At 39.9% G+C, this 25542-nt stretch overlaps 3 protein-coding genes across 6 annotated transcripts; 1 reads left to right on the top strand and 2 right to left on the bottom strand.

Annotated features, from left to right (window-relative positions):
• Positions 1-1386: 1386 nt before the first annotated feature.
• On the bottom strand, positions 1387-5626 carry LOC133458182 (cytochrome P450 2J4-like). Its single transcript, XM_061737810.1, has 9 exons — positions 5289-5626; positions 4745-4910; positions 4515-4667; positions 4275-4435; positions 3973-4149; positions 3744-3882; positions 3463-3650; positions 2961-3102; positions 1387-2879 (listed from the first exon to the last, which is right to left on the bottom strand). Exons 1-9 carry the CDS (start codon positions 5478-5480, stop codon positions 2704-2706), a joined length of 1494 nt encoding a protein of 497 aa, XP_061593794.1. The 5' UTR covers positions 5481-5626; the 3' UTR covers positions 1387-2703.
• Positions 5627-5762: 136 nt separating this feature from the next.
• Positions 5763-11505, bottom strand: LOC133458185 (cytochrome P450 2J2-like). The gene is made up of 9 exons (XM_061737817.1): positions 11242-11505; positions 10660-10822; positions 10398-10551; positions 10166-10322; positions 9906-10082; positions 8525-8666; positions 8213-8400; positions 7967-8108; positions 5763-7815 (listed from the first exon to the last, which is right to left on the bottom strand). Exons 1-9 carry the CDS (start codon positions 11422-11424, stop codon positions 7640-7642), a joined length of 1482 nt encoding a protein of 493 aa, XP_061593801.1. The 5' UTR covers positions 11425-11505; the 3' UTR covers positions 5763-7639.
• A 3799-nt stretch (positions 11506-15304) lies between these two features.
• On the top strand, positions 15305-24784 carry LOC133458188 (cytochrome P450 2J1-like). Of its 4 annotated transcripts, XM_061737827.1 has the most exons (7): positions 15305-15386; positions 15503-15552; positions 15963-16125; positions 16198-16347; positions 21825-22012; positions 22437-22578; positions 23327-24784. In XM_061737827.1, exons 3-7 carry the CDS (start codon positions 16098-16100, stop codon positions 23500-23502), a joined length of 684 nt encoding a protein of 227 aa, XP_061593811.1. In that variant the 5' UTR covers positions 15305-15386; positions 15503-15552; positions 15963-16097; the 3' UTR covers positions 23503-24784. The 4 variants fall into 4 exon arrangements, with proteins under 4 accessions (XP_061593811.1, XP_061593807.1, XP_061593810.1 ...); XM_061737823.1 differs by having other exon boundaries at positions 15330-15552; XM_061737825.1 differs by lacking the exons at positions 15305-15386; positions 15503-15552; positions 15963-16125; positions 16198-16347 and adding exons at positions 17200-19011; positions 19096-19234.
• The last annotated feature ends 758 nt before the right edge of the window (positions 24785-25542 follow it).

Raw genomic sequence — 25542 nt, 5'->3', positions numbered from 1 at the left:
TTCCTTATTTTATTCAAAACACTTTTTTCTTTTTCCTCTTCGGCGTGGGCAGCCGCCCCCCCGCCTGCTCCGCTAGTGAATGGTTGGCAAGACATTTAGAAAAAGGGAGGGTGGTAGTACATCCAGAGAGCTAGAGGATCAAATCCATCAGATCGGGTAAGTTAATGGGTTGAAAGGTGTCCAGGCAGCTATATATGTGACATACACAGACCTGCAGGTCAAACCGAGCATCAGAACGGGGAAGTAAGGTGACTTAAGTAACTTTGAACGTGACACGGTTCTTGGTGCCAGACGGGCTGGTCTGAAATGTTTCAGAAACTGCTGATCTACTGGGATTTTCATGAACAACCATCTCTAGGGTTTACAGAGAATGGTCCGAAAAAGAGAAAATATGCAGTGAGCGGCCCAAATGCTTTTTGATCCCAAAGGTCAGAGGAGAATGGCCAGACTGGTTCAAGCTGGTAGAAAGGCAACATAACTCAAATAACCACCCATTACAACCTGAGGTATGCAGAAGCATATCTCTGAACGTGCAACAAGTTGAACCTTGAGGCGGATGGACTAAAGCAGCAGACCAAACCAGGTGCCACTCCTGTCGGCTAAGAACGGGAAACTGAGGCTACAATTCCCACAGGTTCACCAAAATTGGACAACAGAAGATTGGAAAAAGTTGCCTGTTCTGATGAGTCTCGATTTCAGCTGTGACATTCGGATGGTAGGGTCAGAATTTGGCATCAACAACATGAAAGCATGGATCCATCCTGCCTTGTATCAATGGTTCAAGCTGGTGGTGTAATAGTGTGGGGGGATATTTCCAGGCACACTTTGGACCCATTACTGCCAATTGAGCATTGTGTCAATGCTACAGTCTACCTGAGTATTGTTGATGCTGACCATGTCCATCCCTTTATGACCAGTGTACCATCTTCTAATGGCTACTTTCAGCAGGATAACGCACCATGTCATAAAGCACGAATCATGTCAGACTGGTTTTTTGAACATGACAATGAGTTCACTACTCAAATGGCCTCCACCGTCACCAGATCTCAATCATCAATAGAGCACTTTTGGGATGTGGTGGAACAGGAGATTCGGATCATGGATGTGCAGCTGACAAATCTGCAGCAACTGCATGATGCTATGTCAATATGGACCATACTCTCTGAGGAATGTTTCCATGTTGAATCTATGCCACAAAGGATTAAGGATCAATAGTTACAGACTTTATGAAAGAGATAATTTTGCATCCATTTTTAGAACACTAGCCTTTGCTGAATCTTTAAGATTTGATTGTTGTAGGTAATGTGAGCGACCGGGTGGTCACCTCTTTTCAGGATGTGATCAGCCTGGACTTTGTTTGGAGGAGTTGGAAGTAGGAAGTGGCAGTTTGAAGGTTTTTACAAAAATGTGTTTTATTGCAAACCAGACAGTCCATAAACAGTGCACAGGTAACCAAACTGAGGATTTCAAACAAACTAAATTAACATGCACCAATTATCAGACCTCCACAAGAATATAACTGAAAAACAAAATAGAACATTTCCAACATATACACTATCCAATAAGTTTCCCCTTTTGTTATGGAAAAATAAACCAAACCAATACCAAAAACAGAATAACTGGTTTGTACTTGTAACACGGTTGCTGCTCCCTCCAGCAGGCCTACAGACCTACCCTCATTCCACCCAAGACTGGAGTGCAGGCACCCTTAAATATTGCCAACAAACGCTGTCAATTTGGACAAACCAATACAAAGGGGGATTTCAAACAAACTAAATTAACATGCACCAATTATCAGACCTCCACAAGAATATAACTGAAAAACAAAATAAAACATTTCCAACATATACACTATTCAATAAGTTTCCCCTTTTGTTATTTCCTAAAATTGATCTTAAAACCATTATCCCAACCCTACAACCCCCCTACCCACTATGGCCTGAACCTCCTACTCTCATTCAGGTAACCCACCACACCTGGTGCTGCAACAAGCTGTGCTGCACGCGCCTCCGCAGAGGAGTGATTAACCTGACCCGGAGGAGCAGGAACTGCGTGTACACAAATATGTTTAACAAAATAAAAAAACACAAAAATGGAAATGGAAAACAGAATTTAAATTAATATGAAAAAGTGGGTTACCAAACACCTACCCCAGAAATAACAAATTTATGCAGTGTTGACTTCGGTCAGACCTGTGTACCCTTTTTTTGTTTTGTCGGAAGGACTTTTTATTTTTTTGCTGATCGAAATAAACAAACTCAAAACAAGTGGAATATCAACTTCTCACGGTTAGCTTGACTTAGCCATCAAAGATAACTGCAGTATTTGGTAGATATGTATCAAGCAAATCAAAAAATGAACTGATGATGCTCCTAGAACTGCACTCCTCTTCTGGACAGAGATCTCTGATGTTGTTCCTGGGGTCTGCTGGAGCCACTCACCCAGCTTGGAGGTCACAGCGCTGAGTACCCTCGTTACCACAGTGGTGCCACCACTGTTCCCTTCTCTGTTTCTTCCTGCAACCTCTGGTATTTCCCCCAACTTATCGTGCTCCTTCTCTTTGATATTGCTGTGTCTTATGGTTGCTACATTTATCACTACACCTTTCTTCTTGGGTTTGTAGAGCATCATAATGTCTGTTTAGTTAGCTATTCCCAATTTATAGATCTGGATCTGTGATTTTTGTGAAAATATCTTTGTAGGTCAACGAGCCTTAGCATAAACTTTGAAGGGAAAAGGAACTCGTGTAGTTCCAATGATTCCTTCAGTACTGAGCTCCACGCCTGCAGGAACATAGAAGGAGAACTTCTGCAGCAAACCCACCAAAAACAGGAACAGCTCCATCCTGGCCAGGCCTTCTCCGAGGCACACACGTTTGCCTGAAGAGTGTGCACAAACACTGTAATTACACAGATGGAAATAGCACTATTGTCACCATTTAAAAATCAAGAGCACTGTACCTGCAGAGAAGGGCAGGAAAGCTTCTTTCTTCACAAACTGTCCGTCAACATTTAGGAAGTGTCCTGGATTGAAGGTGTCTGGAGTCTCCCATTCAGACTTGTCGAACAGTACAGAGGTCAGCATGGGCATCAAGGATGTTCCCTGAAAAAATCCAAATCAACAAGGTACAGTATTCAGATTCAGATTCAGAAAAACTTTATTTATCCCCGAGGGGTGGATGTGGGGGATGGTGTTAAGAAGCTGGAATTAAAAAGCAGGGTAGCTTTGGGGACAAAAGTAGCTCTCCTCCTCTCAGTCCTGCAGGCGACACAGCGCAGGCGCCTCCTGGAGGGGAGCCACTGGAATGCGTATGTGGGAGGGGTCCTTCATGATTTTAGCTGCCTGACTGAGGGCCTGCTGGTTGAAAACCACAGACAGAGTTCTGACCGGCAGGCCGATGCTCTGTGCTCTGCACACCTATGAACAATGTATTGTTTTTAAAAGACTGCAGTGTAAATGCACCTTGGGAATAAAGTAACCTCCCAGGGTTGTATCCTTGGCAGCTACTCGGAGTCCGTTGAGAGGAACGATATTTCCCATCCTCTGGATCTCATGAATGACAGCATCAGTGTAAGGCAGGTTTGGTCTGTCGGCCATGGAGGGCTGGCGGGTCTGTCCAATCACACGATCGATTTCTGCTTGGACTTTCTCTGGAAAAGGAATATCATTATATTATATCCTGCAGCAAATATAATATAATTACTAATTACCAAGCTCCTTGTAGGGTCCAGCATGTCACTCACCTTGGATTTGAGGGTTTTTGATGAGGTAAATCAAAGCCCACTGCAGAGTGGTGGATGTGGTTTCTGTTCCAGCCAGGAAGAGATCCAGAGAGCAGAGAACCAGATTGGCCTCAGTGAAACCCAGTTCACCGTCTTTGTGCTGTGCAGCAATGCAAAGTAAATTAGAAATAGCTGGTAGGTTGACGGAAATTACAGTGTTTTAATAGCTGTCAGATGGTTTCCAACGTACTTTCTCCAGTTCAATGAGGAAAGTGTCGATGTAATCTCGAGGATTGCTGCAGTCCAAGTCCTTCTTGTGCCTCTTTACTTCCTGACCAATGAAGTCTAATATGAATTCATAATGGCTGAATAATTTGTTGTGGGGACCTGGCAGGCGCTTCATTATTCCAGGGAAAGCCTCATAAAGCTACTCAAGAAAAAATAAGTAAAACGAGAAAAATAAATTATTCAAAACATCTGAGTCCCCCCTCTGTAATGAGTATCTGACATCTCAGTGTTTTCTCGGTATCTCAGGGAAATTCATTGACATACTTCTCCCCATATGGTCCCCTCCAGCTGAATTGCCTCAGATGTATATTTCAGCATCATCTGAAAGTTGTGGTCATTATAGTCATATCTTCTCCCCATCACCAGCTGGCAGATAATGTTGGACACAGCATTGTTGAACAATCCTGCAGGACTGAAAGGTGCACCTGAGGAGGAGGAGGGTGGATTAGTAGTTGATTTAGTCAGATAGTGAGTTAAATAAGTGTTACTGTTATGGTGTTCCACCTTTTTCAGTCTGTATCTCCTCCTGCAGGTATCGGATCTCCTCACAAATACACTGTTCCATGGTGTTTTTTCCCAGACCGAAGGTGCGTAGGGTAGACAAAGCAAACCGTCGTTGTTTCTTCCATGTTTCACCGTTGCTCATAAACAGACCATCTAGAGACAAACGTTAGCATTGAGGAAATGAATCTATCTGTGTAGAATGTGGCTGGTAAGAAAAATAAGTTTTATACCAGATGCTCCAGAGTAAACTCTGTCAGCTAAGGCACTATATGGTCGATCCACAAAGTTCTCAGCTTGTGTCACGATGGCTTCTTTAACCATTTTGTACCCTGACACAAACACTGTTGCAGTACCGCCAAAGCGGAAACTGAAGACATTCCCATACATGTCAGCCAGCTGTGGACAACAATAAACACTGATGAAATCCAACACACAAGTCTTACATGAAGTTGAAACAAAAGAAAGGGGGAACATTTAAGCCAGAAGACAGACAAAAACCTTGAAGACCATGACAATATAGTGTGATACCATTCCCCACGTCACAGCGTTTATAAAGCTCAGAATATGTTTACAATGTCACCACCAGGTGTCAGCATTTACCGATTTAGAGTTTTGTTTGCAGCAAATGCCTTACTGAAAAACTTAAACGTTTGTGGCTTAAACTGAATTGTTCAAAATAAATAGCGTTTTATAAAATACATCTTAAAACATCTTTGAAGTAATATTCGATGACTCAGAAGCCCTTTAAACTGAAACGTATACATAAATGAGTACCTTGCTGAAATAAATGTGTGGCTGTTTCCCATTTATACTCAAGATATTTCCAAAGAATGGGAGAGCTCGTGGTCCTGGAGGGAAGTTTGGTGGTTTCCTATTTTTGAGGAAGTCGGCGATCAGAAGGAACAGAAAAATAAACAGTAAAAGCGCCTTTAGGTCCAAATTCAACAAAACCTTATAAAGCCACATGGTTAGAGAAAAAAGCCGACAGCAGTGGTACGAATATCCGTGATGATGAGAGGCTTTCTCTCCCTGTATGAAGTCGCAGTCTCTTTTAAAGCTTGTTCATGCTTGAGTGATCCTTTTGTTTGGTCACCAGGACAAGCAACTGAAAAATCCAGTATATCATAGCTTTCAAGGTGTTCTTACATAACATGCTGAAAACCACACCTACCTGCCCCTTGATTACCTTAACCTTTGTGTTAGTAGTTACCCATGAGATTTTCAACTCAGTAACATCATAATACAAAGTGTGTGAAAACCACTTTAATCAGAGATTAAATGTTACAGAGTAAACAGAATAAAACCAACAGCTCAAAATGCAAAAGAGGCAAGAAGCAACTACAGGATATATCGCACAGGTTAATGTGAATGACTTTTATACAAGCCGGACACACCTATCTGCCCCTTAACTAGCATAATCCCTGTGTTGTATGTATGATGAAATCTAACATCGTATACACAATTACTCATTAGACTTTCAGCTCAGTAATATAATATAAAGTTATATAAAACGCAGTGCGTGCAAACTCCTCTATGTCTTATCAGGGATCAGACGTTTTAGAATAAACAATCAATCCAACCAAATAAAGTTCAGTAACAGCAAAAGGCACCCAGCTGGTTTATTGGACAGGTGGGTGTAGCTGGGTTTAACTGAGCTGAATCTGTGACTTATATTATAATATAATATTGGAGTAATCAGAAGTATACGGCATCTATTACCAAGAAACATCTGTATTAATTTATATTATACTATGATTTATCCTTATATTTATTTAGGCAAGTACCTTCATGAGCAACCTCAACTGTATCTTATTCCTGCAAAAACGTTTTATCAAAACGATTACATTTTCCAATAGACTTACTAGATCCACCCCATTGTTCCAATCCCCAAGTGTTCTCCCTAATTCTGCTGTAAATGTTTTTCAGATTTGTATTTTTGTCTATCAATCCATTCACAAGCTACTTCCAACCTGTTTTCATTCTTTATTTCAATTCAATTCCCAAATGTATCACTTTAATACTAGGTCTGCAAACAATCTCCATCCCACCTTTTTCAGGACTACTTTTTCTCAATTTTCAGTTAGGTTCAGAGGTTCTTCTTTATTGTAACACCTTACCACACCATATCAGAGAATGCTCGAGCACAAATAATTTCAAAAAACAAATCACAACTTTTTTGCTAGCCTTTTCTACATACTGTTCGTCTGAACTTTTGGCGGTTGTATATTTTTTTATGTGCAAATAAACTAAACTAAACTAAAACTTACACTAGACTGAACAATGTTGCATAAAAATACTTAATAAATGTGTTTTTAAAATGAGTAACATGTACATTTTACCCTTGTATTTATTTAATTCCCTAAGTAAATGTTTTTATTTTAATATGTTTTTCAATTGTTTTGGTTTTTGATTGGGCAAAATGTGCATGATTTAAAATGCTCATGACATTCTTTATTTACTCTTACTCCAATTGGGATGCAAACAATCTCAAAAAGCAGGGCACTTTTCAAGTTGTTCAAATTGATTGAATCAATTCAATCAGCTCTTTTTGTGAAAACCCTCCATGCGTTCACATAAATTAATGTTGATATTAAATCCATATTCTAAACAGCATTACAGTCCTTTTCTAAGAAAACCAAAAATTGGTCATCCATCCAAAATGTTTTATTTTGCAGAGAGTTGCAAAATCCTACCATGCAAAGTAATCAGAACTGTTAATTTGTCAGTACTATAGTGTACCGGTAATACAAATGTTTGTACTGCATTCAACATACCGTAATAATTGATTATCTTTTAAAGCACTATGCAGTCTTATCTCGCAATGCACCACCAGGCTTAAATCATTTACAGGCTCCAAGTTCACCAAAACTCAACAAGCTCAAACCAGAAAAAATTAAAAAAAAAGGAGAAGCATTTAGTGAAGTTGTGCAGAATTAATGGATCAAGATGATGTCGGTACACATTTAGCACGTTCTTACTATACAAACCCATCAAACTAATCATAGTAACTTTTAAGTATATCAATATCAAATCCTCTAACTATTATACACGTTTTAGACTGATGTTGTGACCTGGAGGTATCAAAAAGAAGTCAAAGTCATGTTTGGTGTTTGGCTGGGATGACATCAACGAGCCACAGCCAGTATCCTGAACTCTTCGGGGGAATAGGTGAAGCCCAAGACGCCCTCCAAACTGGGAAGCTCTCCAGGAACAGGTGAGAAGTAAAAACGTTGCAGGAGAGTTGTAAAGAAAAGGAACAGCTCCATCCTCGCCAGATGCTCCCCTATGCACACCCGTTTACCTGGAGGGGAAACATCACAGACGTTTTCCTTGCTGCCACTGATGTTGGTGGAAGTCATTGTTTCACATAAGACTCATCTCCTGTAAATATGAACTCATACATTTTTGATGGTGAGACAAAACTAATAAAGATAAAACATTTTGAGAAAGACCTGCTGAAAATGGCAAAAAGGCATCTCTTTTCACAAAGTTTCCCTCTGAATCTAAGAAATGCTCTGGGTTGAATATATCCGGAGTCGCCCACTCATCCTTATCGAACAGCACAGATGAGAGGATGGTAGTGATCGCTGTGCCCTGGACAAAGGAGTTATGAGGTATTTATGATGGAAATGTGAATTATTTGCACAGTCTGCAAAATGATATTCATCTATGGGGACATCGAGTAAGCAGTCTCCTACCTTGGGAATGAAGTATGCCCCCAGTGTGGTATCTTTACTGGCCATTTTGGGGAATCCCAGTGGAACAATATTCCCCATTCTTTGGGTTTCATGGATGACAGCATCAGTGTAGGGTAAGCTGGGTCTGTCAGCCATGGTGGGCTGACGAGACTGTCCGATCACTCTGTCTATCTCCGCCTGGACCTTTTCTGAGTAGGTAAGCAGAGTAACAGCGATATTAGGTTGCCTTGAAGTCATCACGTTTGATCTTCCGTGATTGCATATATAACCTTTACTTGAATATGTGAATTTTGTGATTGATAAGATGCTTACCTTGTATCTGTGGGTAGTGGATCATGAATAGCAGGGCCCAGCGTAATGTGGTTGCAGAGGATTCTGTCCCAGCCTCAATCAGGTCAAGGATGCAGATCAACAGGGTTTCTTTGTTGAAACCAGCCTGGGGGTCCTCTCTTTTCTAATGTCCCAACAGAGTTTAATGTTGTTTCATGATGCCATACTTAGTGCTGTGCTAACAGAGGCCAACCTTAGACACTATCACACATATTCCAGATTCTTTCTGCCCAACATGAGCATAAAAGCTATCTTTAAAACGCTGTTTCATGTTTTCATCTCAGGACTGATGACTGAAACTCTAAAAAAAAAAAGAAGCCTATGCATTTTAACCATTTCAAAGTGTTCAAAATAATGTTTTAGGGTAGAATTTGGAAAGCTGTCATTGTTAGGAAAATATTTTGATGTGCTTTTCAACAAATAGTTGTGTTTTTGAAGGGACATCCACCTCTAAACTGACAACCTTTGTCCCTTTGTTTTGGATTGCTTCAGTTCAAAAATATGTAATTCTACATGGATCTGTGACATCAAAGACCTAGATCACCCCCATGTTCATCTCCATCCAACATCACATGATGCTGCGTTTGCTCTACCTCAGAAGTGGGTTACACAAAACTTTAAAATCCATTTAGAAACGGGGACACCCTGTGAAAGCAGTGAGTAGAGTCAGTCATGCAATTTAGTAAAAAACAGCTGCTGTAAAGACTTATTTGAAAAAAATGCTTTTGTACATTACATTGTTGGTATTTTAAGCAATACATGCAATGGATGTTTCATAAATACTTCAGGAAATTGCGTCCGCCTTAAAAGAAAAGTGTGTCTCTTTTTTTATCCAAGCAAATAACCCATGGTTGGGAAAATTAGCTGTAAAAATCAGGCTTCTAGACAATGACATGTCATAAAATTACCCACAATCATTCTTTGAAGTAAGAATTTCTCAATTGTCATCATACGTAATTATACTTTCTGTTGTTGCACTTCGACATGTGATAGGAACACCAGAAATGTTACAAATAAACTGTAAAGAACTCTGAATCTGTCGCATTGTGTCACCCATTTAGTTTGACATAACATGGGCGTGGCTAGCAGCCCTGTACATGTTTGGGCTTTGGCCTTTCAGAGTAGGTAGTCGCTTTGGATGGACTGGATGGATGAATCCTAATTTTTCCCCTTGATGTATTTTTGAGGCCATTTTTAATGTGGGAGAACTTGTTTGACTCAGGCAGGTCATTGTGAAATCATCTGACCTTCAGGTGGTTTTACTGTTCTTGCTTGAGTTTTGTTTCAAGACAATCATGAGAAATATTGATGTCATCTTTTAACAGAGCATGTTCAATTTACTGTAAATGTGCAAATGTGTCACCTTCTCCATCTCAGCCAGGTACATGTCGATGTAATCGCGGGGGTCATCTGGGTTCCACTCCTCCTGGTGCTTCTCTAGCTCCTTACTCAGAAAGATCAGGATCTCCCTGTAGTTGCTGTGGACAGTCTGGTGAGGACCTGGCAGGTGTTTCATTAAGCCAGGGAAGACATCATAGAGCTGTGGATAAGCCAAACTCCAAGATCAATATTCAACCACCAACTGCTTTGTTATCATACCCTAGTAGTTTAGAGAGGAATTACCTGAGTCCGGGGTGAACCCGCAAGAATGACGGCTTCATTATCCAACTCCAAAACTTTGCGAAAAGTTGGATCAGAATATTCAAAGCGATGCCCAAAGACCACAGAGGAGATGATGTTGCCCACTGCATTTGTTATGGTGTAGTGAGGGTTGAATGGTCTTCCTGGAAATATTTTGAATTCACTAGAAATCCCATCATCGTGTGGCCAACACTCAGAAGCTTCTATCATTTACTTGCCTTGCTCCTCTTTGAAGGCTTCACAAAGAAAGTTGCTTTCCATTTCAGTATATTTTTCCAGTGATTTCTTGCCCTCGCCGAAGTTACGCAGGTGTATGCCGGCAAACTTCCTCTGACTTTTCCACAGATAACCGTTACTCAGAACAATACCTATCAGAGAAAAAGACATGCATTTTCAGCAAGTAACTTCAAACTGAAACACATTACCCCTTTTCTAAAAATGACTTTGGCCATGCTCCTGGACACCTGCTCACTCACCAATTCCTTTGAAGATAACATGGAAAAGAGGGACAATTGGTCGATCAGCGAAGCTGTCCAGCTGGTTGATGAGAACTTCTTTCACCATCTTGTATCCCGAAACAAACACCATCCTCTCGCTACCTCTCCTCAAGCTGAACACGGGGCCGTATTCCTGAGCAAGCTGCACGCAGAGAAACACTTAAGAGAGGGAAAGGCTCATGCACAAAGAGCTGTTTGGTATTTCTGGTATTTTTCAATGATTATTGAATGACCACCACATTAAAAAGACACTTCTGTAAACCAGCTCAGCTGTTTATTTTAACAGTAAATCTGGGTTTTCTCTTGGGAATATTGTTCCCTAAATCTGATACGGTGTGTCTGTTGCTTTAGGTCTGTGAAACTGTCCAGAAGGAAAACATTCAAGTCGCAATCTCCTGCTATATACAGTATTTCCTGCCATGTCTTGTGCCTTCGTGCGTTAACAATATGAGTGTCTGCAAGGGAAATTCTACAGTAAACATTAAACATCATAACTAAAATTTCACCCTCTTCTTTGTAGAAAGAGGTACAATGTTCAAAAAATATTCATGGCCACTACACCTTCTCCATTGTTTTGAAGTCCAATCCAGTGAAGATGTTTCCAAGGAAAGGCACTGCCAGAGGTCCAGGAGGAAAGTTGCGAGGCCTCGAATTTTTGGTAAAATCAAATAAAAGCAGCAATACAAAACCTGACAACAGCCAAAGAGTAAAATCCATACAATCAAAAATAGCTTGAAAAATCATGGTGGAAATATTTTTGAAACTGCTTTGTAAAGAGCTAAAGTTTGAGCCTCAGGGTGTCTGAGACCACAGTGTGTCCAGAACTAACAGCAGCAACCCCTGTATGTTATATAAAACACATTGCCCTCTGGGAACGACAATGTTTAAACTGGCAGCCTTCCAATTGGACGCTGCTTGTTTCAATTTTAAGTTGAAATAAAGGACACAAGAAGGCAAACAGTTTTTGATGAGAGCTGCTTTGCTCCTAAACACAAGTGAATTCTGTATAAACTGAACATGTTCTTGAAGATAGTCTAAAGTCATCTATATGAAAGCTGAAACTCTAAACAATAAGAAAAGGGATGTAATATAACGTTTTGACAACAATAAATGGGGACTAGATGTGTGGGCATTAATTCTACTAGTATACTTGTCTAAACAAGTCAAGAGTCCTCAAGTCAAACTGATAACGAGATTAAACAAGAAGTCACATTTCCTCTCAATTCATGCTGTTCATGCTCAGCGGGTTGAATTGATAGCTTCGCAAATAAAAAATGAAGGTGAAATGTCAAGCTTGTGTAACACAGTGGTGCTTTTATTTTGAAAGTCCGGCTCGCTGAGGACTTATTAATTAACAGCGCACATTACGGACCTCATGTTGTGGTAAACGCAGGGGAAACTGAGAACAAAAAAATGGTGACTCTTTACGATGCTCTCGGATTGGAGTGGATTGACAGCCTCAGCATTTTGATATTTATCTGTGTCTTTCTGCTGCTGAGTGATATTTTGAACAACAGAAGTCCGAAAAACTTTCCTCCTGGCTCGGGGATCTTCATCGAATCCAACCAGCCAGACTTCACAAAAAGTTGCAACACAACAAGATGTAAATACAAGTAGAATGCAATGCTTTGCAAATCTAATAAATACATATTTTATCCACAATAAAAACAATTGGAGAACATGTAGTTAATATAAATTTCATGGAAGCCACATGTCCTGAAACAGTTGGGATTATGGGATGTTTATCAGGGTGCAGCATCTCTCTTGTTTAAACAGTCCATGTAGGGAAGTGATCAGTTTCAGAGTTATGGCAGAGGAATATGATCCTATTCTTGGATTCTTGGATTATATTACAGACTTTACAGATTTTCCCCTCCTCTTTTAGAGGATGCAACCACCATGGTTTCTGGAAATAATTGTAAAGTTTGATCTATGCGACCACTAGGCCATTTTTTAAATTACGTTCAGTCAATTTTAAATTGCTCAGATAAGACATCATATTTCCATAACTTTATTAAGTTGTGAAGATATTGTGTGTTGGCACATTCTGGCAGAAAAAGTGTTTGGGTTGTGCAGTCGTCTAAGTACACATTCTCTTTTTGTTGCCATGTTTTGAACGTGTGCAGAGAGTCCAGGCTGAGATAGACTCTGTGATCGGCTCATCCAGACAGCCGTCTGTGGCTGACAGAGAAATAATCCCCTACACTGATGCAGTCATTCATGGGACGCAGAGGATGGGCAATGTGGATAACATGGCAAACAAAGACACAACCCTGGATAGATACACAATCCCAAAGGTACATCGAACATATCAATAACACTATTTAATACATTTTTTATTAATTGTTCATATTTTGATTCTCTTGCAGCTTTTGAAAGAAATGTTGTTGAACCACTGACTCAAATACCACTGGTATATTTAAATAAAAAGAAAATAGTAAGTAACCCCTTACATGGTAATGTGCATTTACAGGTCAACGTGTGTGTCTCAGGGACCAGCTGGCCAAGGTGTTTTCCTCTTTTTCACCTCCCTCGCTCCTTCAGAGGTTTTCTTTCTCAGCACCAGCAGGAGAGAGGAAAGAAACTCTGTATGGAGTTCAAGCTGGGAGTCACTCGCTGTCACTAACCTTATCGCCTCTGTGTAATGTCACATTAAATGATCAGTTGTCCCAACTAGAGCACTACTGTTCACAAACAAGGAATGTCTGTGCTTTCCCACATCAACAGATAAGCATCCTGAATTTTTGTTCTACATTATCTATATGTGAAATTTTGTTCTATTTTTGTTGTATGAGAAGATAATTGCTTCTTGGTTCTCACCCAGAAGGCCAACATCTGGTACCCATTGCTTAATGCTGAGTATAGCTAACCATGAGAATAATATCACTCCTCATCAAACACGTAGAAAATAAGCAAATATCATGTTACTAACTGATGAATGACACACACACTTTCAGACTACATTAGCAGAAACTGTAGGCAGACAAATGAAACAGAGTACAATTATACAAAAAAATACAGAAACTTTCAGACTGATCTGAATTTAAGCAAAACAATCCCTTTTTTTCATGAGTCACAATAAAGAGTCTTTTTATTTGAGAATTATGTTATTGATATGTTATTTCTTCTGAATGAATTGTGCAGTTGCTTCACAATAACATTCAGCTTCATTGCTGCTTGCCATCATCATCAATCCCAGTTTAGTTGCATTGCTCTTGCTTCTTTATTGCAAACACCAGTGTTGATTTATCATCATCAGTCTTTGTTTATGCATCATAATCATCTGTCTTGTTGCATTACTCTCACAGCATTTTGCATCAGTCAAGTGTTTTTGTTTCACAATTATCTGTATTATTCTATCAGTCAGGTTGAAAAAATAATTATATGTTTTATTTGCAGGCACATAGTGATGTGCATAACTTAGTACACTCTCTTTCAGTCCCATTTTGTTGTTGTTTTTTGCATAATAATAAACAACAATAAGCAAAACATAATAATTAATCACCTGATTGTACTGGGTCTTAGAATGAAGCCAAACAAGGTCAGACAAACAGCACAATATCCTTTTTTTTTTTTTGTACGATGCTATTGTTTATCCATCAAAATGAAGCCAAAAATAAAAAATAAAAAAATCTTTTGGACAACACCAAGTACCCCCTTACTGCTTCCATAGGATTTAAGAGGATAAGGCGATTTAGTTACCGGAATGATAAGCATTTGCTGAACTGATCATGAGAAGGTATGTAGATCTCTACCAAAGCAGACCTTATCGCAGTTTGCTCAGCATTCAGGTGAGTTTATTAAACAATGCAAAGAGGGAAAGACATAAGCAGTGGTCACAGATAAGTTATTGCTCCTGCACATCAATCTAGATAACAATTTGGAATCATTTAAAAATGCAAAGGAAAATTCAGCAGAAAGAACAATTGTTCACAAGCGTAATGCATTTATCATAGTTGTTGATCTAAATATGTGGATAGCCACACATATTCACCACAAGGTGAGGACCAAACCATGCAATGTTCAGAAAAAATAACAAGTGAATGACATTGAAATAAAAATAGCAACAAAAAAAGTAAAACAAAAAGAAAAGAAATAAAGGGCTTCATTTCAGAGACCACAGGCTTTGCTAACATGTTTAATGTTAATAAGTTGCCATGAGAAAGCCTCTTGTGAAAAAAACAAAAACCCAGGAAAGCTCAGAATCTGAACAAACTTCAAGACTGCTGGAACCATGGGCTGTGGACGGATCAGAAGTGGCCTTGGTTGGGCTTGATATCCAATGATGTGCCAACAAATCTACATTAGAAGATTGAAAACAGATAAAAAATCATGCTATGGCTTAGTCACAGTCTAGAGACTTCAACCCAATTTAAATGATGTGGCGGGATCTTAACAGAGCTGCGCATGAGCAAATTCCCCAAAGCCTCGGTGAATTTCAGCAACGTCATATAAAAAGAATAGACCAATTTTAGGTGGGTGACCTGACGGCCTATTTTCCCCACACAACGAGGTGAAAGACTGATAAAGTCATACGAAGTGCACAATTTACGCACGCGCGCACTCTATGACGTTAAGCATGCTTTTATTTTGAAAGTGGTCAACAGTCCTCTACACGGACATTTATTCATTTACTCTCGGGCGTTGCAGCAGCGCAGTTACAGCAAAGACATGGAGTCAATGTTCAGTGCTCTTGGCTTAGAATGGTTAGACTGTACTAGTATTTTAATATTTGTCTTTGTGTTTCTGTTTTTGAGCGATGTTTTGAAAAACAGAAGACCGAAAAACTTTCCCCCTGGACCCTTTGCTCTTCCTTTCATAGGAGACCTGCATCGCATCCAACCCGACAGACTTCACCTGCAGTTAACAGAGGTATCATGATTATTGTGTGACAGCAAAGCACCTGTTCGAGGTTTTGCTAAATATACAAATAATTCCAGTTTGACCTAACTAAAGATTGTGAAATCAGTGCTGATATGTCACAAGTTCAGACCAGTTCCCAGATAAAAAAGAGGACGTATCTTGTAAGAAACTTGGATACTGTCCTCGTTTAGCCATCGCTCAGACATGTCCATGCACCCCAGTTTGACTCTGAATTGATAAAAATAAAAATAAGAAAAGGAATAAGAAAAAGGGATTAGAGTGAAATGATGGCTGAAATAAGTTTTGACACTGCTGAAGCAAACTTGAAATGTTTTTTTCTTCTCCTTTTTTGACAGTTTTTTACAACTGCTTAAAGTACATCATCTACATGTTGAACCCTAAGTACAGTCTGTGTTCAGTTTGCAGAGAAATATGGGAACGTTTTCAGCCTTCGTCTCTTTGGTGGAAGGATTGTGATCATTAATGGCTACAAACATGTGAAAGAAGCCTTGGTGCAACAAGGAGAAGACTTCACAGATCGCCCCACTATACCGATGTTTGAGGAAATATCTGCGAATAACGGTAATTGTGTCAAATAGTTATGGTTTTAGATTACAAGTTCCTCTAGATTACTTTTCTTTCTTTCCCTAAAAGGTATTGTGATGTCATATGGGTATTCATGGAAGCAGCAGAGGAGATTTGCTCTTCATACACTCAGAAACTTTGGTCTTGGAAAGAAGAGCCTGGAATCATTTGTTCAGCAGGAGAGCCAGTATCTAACAGAGGCATTTGCAAGTCATCAAGGTACAAAAAATACATAAAAAATAGCACTTTTTTCACAAGTTGTTTCCTCTTTTAAAATGTTCTTTACATCTTCACTATGCAGACATGATACAGTTTTTCACAATTGTTTAAACACATTTCCTGATAGACTACCTCATTTTCGCAAAACTCTAAACACAAATTACAAAACTCACACACAAAATGCAAAATCCTACACTTCTCTTGCAAAAGCACACTCTACCCTCAAAACAGTGTTAACTCTTCACTAAATGGCATTTCCTTCTCAAATGCCAAACACACACATCATTTGAGTAGACATTTCTAAGCACCCACTGAACACTGATGTGCAGAATGGAAGACACTATAGTATGAATGGAAAACACTATATGAATGAATGAAGGAATGCCTCAGTAGAATCCTGCATTTGTATGTTCAGTGTTACACCTTCAGCTGTTGGATGTAATATATCACCATATAGTATTCTTATGTATAGGCTACTCAAATAGAAAACAACACACAATTCTTTACTGTAACAACAAATACGTAATATTTTACAGTATGAGTAGAAATGCTAGAAGAAGTGCAGTGTTGTAGGGGCCAAGGGTGGCATGGTGATGGAGGACGCCGTGGTGATTGAGTCCAGTTTGAGCAACATTTATTTATTTTTCTTATTTATTTACTTTGTTTCTTTCTTTCTCTCATATATATATATATATATATATATATATATATATATATATATATATATATATATATATATATATATATATATATATATATATATATACTGTATAAATATATATATATATATATATATATATATATATATATATATATATATATATATATATATATATATATATGTATATATATATATATATATATATATATATAGTGGTTACATTGTGTTACTGTAAAAGGGTAGACAAAATAAGCTTTGGCTTCAGTCTACACCTTTTGGTCCTTGTTTGATATACATGCAAAAAAAACAACTTTGTATTGACTACTGACTTCTATAACGTGACCAAATAAACATATCAAATCAAATCAATCAAATTGATGGCAGCACACATTGTTATGTTCCCTCCACGTTGGCCAGGGACCTCTGTGATGGCACGCTGGCCCATGATATTCCTCCCTCGGCGCCTTCTTTTTACAAGGTTGAACCGCTTCATCAATGAATATGAATTCAATGCAAATTGCTGATTGCATATTGCACAACAGCCTTTGGAGTTTAGAAATGTGATTGACTGTGTGTTCTGTGTGAACAGCAAGAGAGGGAATTCAGGAAGAGTGTGCAGAGTATTGGGAATTGTGTGTAGTGTTGTGAGAAATGTGTGGTATGGAATGGGAATTTGAGTCTAGAGCAGTAAATGTGCTTGGAGTTCAGCAGGATTGGTTCAGCCACCTGAAACATGAGTTTCAGGTTGTGCACATTGTGTCTGATGTTCCAATAAATGTGTTTAAACAATTGTGAAAAACTGTAACTCATCTACCAAACATCTGACAACATGTCTTTATAATACCCCTGATGTGTTGATTACAGTTTTTTCTGAAAGCTTAGGCGCTAATCATGTTCTTGTAGCACAATTTCTAAAACTATTAATACATATAGCAAAACCACTCACTGAGTTAGCCAAACTAAAAGCACAAATACTGCTTTGCACTCAGTTTGTAATTTTGTAACACACACTTTGCAAAACTGTAGGCACAATTCGCTGCTTACACTCAATTGCCAAATTTCCAAAACACTCCTAGCAAAATAATACACATGTATGGCTATTATTTACACTATTTTGCCAACTGTCTGGCACACTTTCACATGTGAAAACAATTTTAGAGAATTAGTTCACTTTGCAATCAGCCTAAGCACTATAACTAAGCCACAGGTAAGCTGTCTGTGTGGAGTACAATGGAAGGAGCAAGAAGAGTAAGAATCAGAGGACGAGGAAGAGGACGTGGAGGTGAAGGAGTTGGAGGAAGAGGACGCGGAAGTGAAGGAGTTGGAGGAAGAGGACGTGGAGGTGAAGAAGCAAGAGGTTTAGAGGAAGTTAGAGGAAGAGGACAAGGAGGAGCAAGAGGAGGACGAGGAGGGGGAAGAAGAAGGGCCAGAGCAGACCCGATATCATCATAGGGGACAATGTTAGTTTCCATAGGGCTGCTTTGGTCCGCAACTGGTTTACTGATCACCCACTCTTCATGGCACTCAACCTCCCCCCATACTCTCCATTCTTAAATCCGATTGAAGAGTTATGTTCTGTCTGGCGCTGGAAAGTCCACGACCGCCATCCCCATCAACACGCAGCCCTTTTACAGGCAATGGAGGAGGCATGTGGAGATATTGAGCAGGCATCATGTCAGGCCTGGATACGGCATGCAAGGAGGTATTTTCCCCGGTGCCTTGGACTGGAGGACATTGCATGCGATGTGGATGAGATTTTGTGGCCGGACCCAGAGAGACGGCATGATGTAGGCTGATTGTCTTTTTTTTGTGAATGTATTATTTTATGTTCTGTTACAATTCCTTGGCTAATGAGGTGGCTGCCTGGTCCTCACCGGAGGACATTCACTGTTCTGTGGAGGATAATTGACTTCATTGAAATCAGGATCAAAGAACACCAAGAGAACCTTGACCCCTCATCACCAAGAGACTACATCGACTCCTTCCTCATCGAGATGGGAGAGGCGAGTAATGTATTCTGCTTCTATTTCTTATTGGTTATTCTTGACACATGCTTACCGTACATTTGTTTTTTGTGTCTCTCATAGAATCAGGACAAAGATGCCGGTTTTGATCTAAAAAATGTATGTTTTTGCGCCCTGGATCTGTTTCTAGCTGGAACTGAAACCGCCACTACAACGTTACACTGGGGGCTGCTGTACATGATCTATTATCCTGACATACAAGGTGTGTATGTGAGTAGTGTCTGCCTGCAGGCGCGCAGGAAGACGTTTTTGCCAGGGGGTGCGGGGGTTCTCCCTTAAGAAATCACTTGCCCCTCCCCTGCATGAAGAACAGCTGACAGTGCGCACAAGCTTTACCAAAACATAGCGAACCAACCATCTACAGTAAAAAAGGAACATGACTATAATTATTATCATAGTCAGTCACATAGGCGGCGGGTGACTGAATATTTGGTGAAGCTATATACAGAGAGGAATCCTTGCGGCCGTGCTCTGCGCGGGCGCGCAAAAATTTTGAGGTTTTTTTTCACCCAAAACAGTTGCGTAACAATGATTTGAGCATAATTTGACCAATATTACCGGCAGGCAGTCTCCTCCTCCTCCCGGGTCATCGCTGCTCATATGGCCGGCTGCACCATGCAGGTGCAGTCGCTCTCCTCCGACTCACTGTCACTGGTAGCACATCTGTTGGCAGCAGCTTCGGCAATGTTTTGTGTCCGTTTCTCTTTTGGTTTAAAAAATGAACGTATATCCTTCTTGGTCTTGACTTGGAGCTTTGTGTTGTGTTTTGAAAGGAGCGCTGCTGGCTGTGCATTTGTAATGTGTGGGCAAAAATGCATTGCGGTTTCACCTGAGCGGTCCGCACTATGGGTCCGCAGACCAGGGGGGGGTGACTGGCTACTTTTCTTTTTTATTTTTTAATTACAGTTTTTTCTGAATCCTTAAGTACATTTTTTGTAACATTGGCTATTTTTGCTAAACTCTACACACAAATGAGAAAACCTTTCACCAAATTATCAAAACGTTATAGTTCTCTTGTAAAAGCAAACACAGTTTGATTAACTCTACACACCTTAGTAAAAATGGTGTTTTCATATCAGACAGTAAACACATGCCATCATTTACTAAGCACATAATGTGCCAACTACACACTGATGGTATGAATACAAAACACATCTGGATTTTTTCTTTTTCTGTGCACAAGGTGGCTAGGTCAGTTTGAGCTCATACTTTTGTCATAGTTCTGTAAACACACAGGGATCCAAACTTCAAGTATTGGTGTTTATTCACACTCGTCAAAACAAAGACACAGCACAGAACACAAAATAATAAATTCACAAAAAAAAGACAATCAGCCTACATCATGCCGTCTCTCTGGGTCCGGCCACAAAATCTCATCCACATCGCATGCGATGTCCTCCAGTCCAAGGCACCGGGGAAAATACCTCCTTGCATGCCGTATCCAGGCCTGACATGATGCCTGCTCAATATCTCCACATGCCTCCTCCATTGCTTGTAAAAGGGCTGCGTGTTGATGGGGAAGGCGGTCGTGGACTTTCCAGCGCCGGGCAGAAAATAACTCTTCAATCGGATTTACAGTAAGAATGGAGAGTATGGGGGGAGGTTGAGTGCCATGAAGAGTGGGTGATCGGTAAACCAGTTGCGGACCAAAGCAGCCCTATGGAAACTAACATTGTCCCATATGATGACATATCAGGTCTGCTCTGGCCCTTCCTCTTCCCCCTCCTCGTCCTCCTCTTGCTGCTCCTTGTCCTCTTCCTCTAACTTCCTCTAAACCTCTCGCTTCTTCACCTCCTTGTCCTCTTCCTCCAACTCCTTCACCTCCACGTCCTCTCCCTCTCGCTTCTTCACCTCCACGTCCTCTTCCTCCAACTCCTTCACCTCCACGTCCTCTTCCTCCAATTCCTTCACCTCCACGTCCTCTTCCTCCAACTCCTTCACCTCCACGTCCTCTTCCTCCAACTCCTTCACCTCCACGTCCTCTTCCTCCAACTCCTTCACCTCCACGTCCTCTTCCTCCAACTCCTTCACCTCCACGTCCTCTTCCTCCAACTCCTTCACCTCCACGTCCTCTTCCTCCAATTCCTTCACCTCCACGTCCTCTTCCTCGGCCTCCTCTGATTCTTACTCTTCTTGCTCCTTCCATTGTACTCCACACAGACAGCTTACCTGTGGCTTATTTATAGTGCTTAGGCTGATTGCAAAGTGAACTAATTCTCTAAAATTGTTTTCACATGTGAAAGTGTGCCAGACAGTTGGCAAAATAGTGTAAATAATAGCCATACATGTGTATAATTTTGCTAGGAGTGTTTTGGAAATTTGGCAATTGAGTGTAAGCAGCGAATTGTGCCTACAGTTTTGCAAATTGTGTGTTACAAAATTACAAACTGAGTGCAAAGCAGTATTTGTGCTTTTAGTTTGGCTAACTCAGTGAGTGGTTTTGCTATGTGTGTTAATAGTTTTAGAAATTGTGCTACAAGAACATAATTAGCGCCTAAGCTTTCAGAAAAAACTGTAAAATTACCCCTATATTCAGCCTTCATCTCAAATGTGGCTTACAATGTTGTGGAACAGAAAAAGCAACCAAAAACATTTATATATTTATAATCTTTTATTCTCATTACAATTTTTCAGGGGGTGCTGCAGCCCCTGCCGCACCCCCACTTCCGGCGCCTATGTCTGCCTGTCCGTGTCTCTCGTAGGACGCTCCCCTTGACTTCATAGTGGAAGCTGTTTCTCAGCTCTGGATTGGGGCAGAGTGATCCATTTTCTTGTGTTTTCATTGTGTGCAGAGCGAGTGCAGGCTGAGATAGACGCTGTGATTGGTTCCTCCAGACAGCCCTCTGTGTCTGACAGAGAAAACCTGCCCTACACCAACGCAGTCATCCATGAGATACAGAGAATGGGCAACGTCATCCCGCTCAATGTGTTTCACAAGACAAACAGGGACACCACACTTGATAAGTATAACATCCCAAAGGTACGGAAAACTTGACGGTGGGTGCATGACACAAGTCCATTCATACTAAAGAATGAGTGAAGAACAAACAAAAGAAATGATGTAATGTGTGATAAAGGCGTGATGGGTGATTTCACAATAACTCTATATCCATTTATAAATACCGGTAGTGCTTTACCTTCCACTGCCAGGAAGGTAGAAATAACATACGAGGATAAACTATGAATTAATCAAAGAGGTTCATGGTTTTAAATCATGAATGGCACCTTTATTTGTGGAGTTTTTTCTAAAACGTACATGTTTTGTTGATTGTTAATTTAAAAATGACTGTATAAGTGAATGTGCTTGGTTACTTGTCTCCTGACTCAAATATGTCACACTGAGAAGTTAACCAGTAGTCACATCCATCTATTTTACACACCTGCCTCACCCTACCTGTTTTCAGGGCACCATTATCATGCCAACGCTGAACTCGGTCCTGCACGATGAGTCGATGTGGGAAACTCCACACACGTTCAACCCTCAACACTTCCTGGACCAGGATGGTAAATTCAGAAAGAGAGAGGCTTTTCTACCTTTTTCAGCAGGTTAGTCGATTGTAACAGTGCCTCGATGCTGAGTTACCTGCATTCTGAGTCATCATAACCAACATTCAGAGAGCATGTTTTAAAAACTATTATTATATTAACTCCACATAGGAATAAAGAGGGTAAACAGTATGGATGTCCCCATCCAATCACTTGATCGAAAATAAGGGTGTGATTTCCATAAAATCAGGATTACATGGACTTGCTTGATCTGATTTGTTTTTTTAATATTATCTCAATTTCACTCAATTACATTATTTAATAATAATGATATACATTATTTAGTCATTGTTGTCTATCAATAAATTGCTGTAAATCCAGGTAGGGTAAAACATGAAGGTTAAGATTTGACCATCTTGTCTGATAACAACCAACCTTTAGCCGTAATCACGGTTCGGTTATCAAATCAATATTATAATAATTAACTAAACCAATCATGTTCAGTGGCTGTAATTGACCGGTACATGTCCAAAGGCAAGTAAAAATAGAATTGTTAGAGCTACTGAAAAATGATTTTTATGCTGCCTGCAGTTTTACAGTTGATAGGTTTTTGACCTAAAACTAGGGGGAAATTAGCAGTCTAATAATCTGTGTGTGATATATTCAGTTTTATTCTGTTTACTGAACCCAGGGCAGAAAAACAAACCTGAACTGAGATTAGTGTCCCTATCATATCCCTTAGGTTGTTCTAGTAGTGATCAAAGTGAATATGTGGTTAAAGTTCACGTGTGGTATTGTGTTTTCTCAGGTCAACGTGTGTGTCCCGGAGAGCAGCTGGCACGGATGGAGTTGTTCCTCTTTTTCACGTCTCTTCTTCAGAGGTTTTCGTTCTCACCAGCTGCAGGAGAGCAGCCCAGTCTGGAGTTCCAGATGGGAGGCACTCGCAGTGCCAAACCTTACCGCCTCTGTGCTGCACTGCGTTAAAAACTTCAACCAAACCAATCTAAGCAAGTCTGATTCTTACCTCATGGGAGGAGGTAAGATCCCTTCCCATCCCAGCTGCTCCAGATGAGGTGGGTGGGGTGAACTTGCACTTCCCTTTGAGCTTTCTTTTGTATGCTGTGAGGTTTTCACTCATTTTAATGATTGATCTTTTTACGGACATTACCATAAAATCAAGGTTGGTCAATTTCAACTTGACATAACTCTCCATGGAAAACTGATTCTTCCACTGCATATAAAGGAATGTTTTTGACAAGTTTCAAGATTGTTGCAAATCTTTGTTCATTTAAATGATTTATTGTATAAAAAAAATGAATAAAATAATCACTCAATGCTTTGTTTTTTGTTTTATCATTGGTTTTGTGTCTGGGTAACAATGGGATTGGATTCTATGGGGGATCAGATTTAAAAAAAAAAGGGATTTTTAAATGATTAAAGAAGCTGTATTAGCATGGTTTAAGTCATGTGTATCTGATAATTTGTTCATGTGAATGATGAAACATAAACACAGTTGGTCTTGAAGTCCACAAGGTTCTGTACTTGGGCCACGGACTGAGGTTGTTGTCTTTGAACCCAAGTACTTCAGGAAGAGAGTTTTTCTTTTCATTTAGTGAAGTGAAGAAACCTGAACTTTGACCAAAATTAGCTTTTTAAATTATATACAGTACAGACCAAAGGTTTGGGCACACCTTCTCATTCAAACAAATTGGGTGTGTCCAAACGTTTGGTCTGTACTGTGTAAAACCAGTTTTTGTAACCTTTGTAACTTAAAAAAAAAAGGAAAATCCTACATTAGAGTGATGCAGAAAAAGTAGTCATGTCAAGACTGAATTCCTTGTTAGTGGGAAGTTTGGGGATTACTCTGAACAGCCTGGGTTTCTTTTTTATTATTATTTCTAATTATATTACTTAAAGTTTTCATCAAATTTGATAATACTCAATCTCTGTTCTTTATTAGTTTATTTTCATCCATCTCTCTCCTCTTTCATCTCCCCTGTCCATCCTCAGTGTTTTCATTTCATGTTCATTAGTGCATTTTGTGGCAACTGTTTGTGGTCTTTTTCGATTCAATGCAATTCAATTGTATTCATATAGCGTGTATTGCAAAACAAGTTGTTTCTAGACGATTTCCACAGACCCACAACATGACCCAACATGAGCATTACATAAACAATGACAGCGTTAAGCCAAACAGGGGCAAGAAAAACTCCACCTTAAATGTCCTTGTTTCTGAAATGTGCTATATAAATAAACTTGCCTTGCCTTGCCTTTTCATGGGATTATCTGTCATTTTGCTGTGCTTTTTATTTTTCTGCTCATTAATAACTAACCTGTTTTACCTCCACGCTTGCTATTTTGTAATTTTGTTACTTGGTTGTCCTGCTTGCGTTTATCTTGCAGTTGAGTTACAATTGATAGTACAAACTGAACCCAATGGGTCCAAGAAACATTAAGTTACTGAGCTCCGACGTGTGCATATCTTTCAGTAGACTGTACTAAAAATATATTTTACGAAGCCTATAACTCATAACGACTGCTTTGAAAACAGTCGAGTTTTCTTTTTAAAAAGGCCCTTGGTTTTGTGGCTCTGTTGAAGTCTCATGTAGATTTTGAGAAGATCATTGCCTCAACCACGAGGATCCGAGTAGGAGAGCTGGCTCTCCAAACAGCCACCTTCTCTGTCAGGGAGGCTGAACAAATCAAGCCAAAAGCACACTTGTGAGGTCCTGACTGCCCCAAGGGACCTTATACTTGTGACTTCTCTCTGCTCATTGAGGATATAATAAGCCATCAACATTTGGGCAGATATGGCACTGGTATCACCACCAAACAGGTAGAATATTGTAGCTGACTGTACTAAAAGAAGAATTCCCGGATGAGTCCTTTTAGAGGAAACTGCTTTGCTTCCTAGTGGTTCTCTGTATAAGCTGGTTGTATGGAAGCTGCATGGTGCTCTTTAGCAGAGCTTTCAGTCAGAGACAACCACTGAAGAACAGAAAAAGCTTCATGATGTCCAAGACA

This window comes from Cololabis saira, chromosome 13, assembly GCF_033807715.1.
Source record: "Cololabis saira isolate AMF1-May2022 chromosome 13, fColSai1.1, whole genome shotgun sequence".
Taxonomy (NCBI): Eukaryota; Metazoa; Chordata; class Actinopteri; order Beloniformes; family Belonidae; genus Cololabis; species Cololabis saira.
The sequence above is the reverse complement of the archived record's forward strand: the minus strand, read 5'-3'. Positions and strand labels throughout refer to the sequence as shown.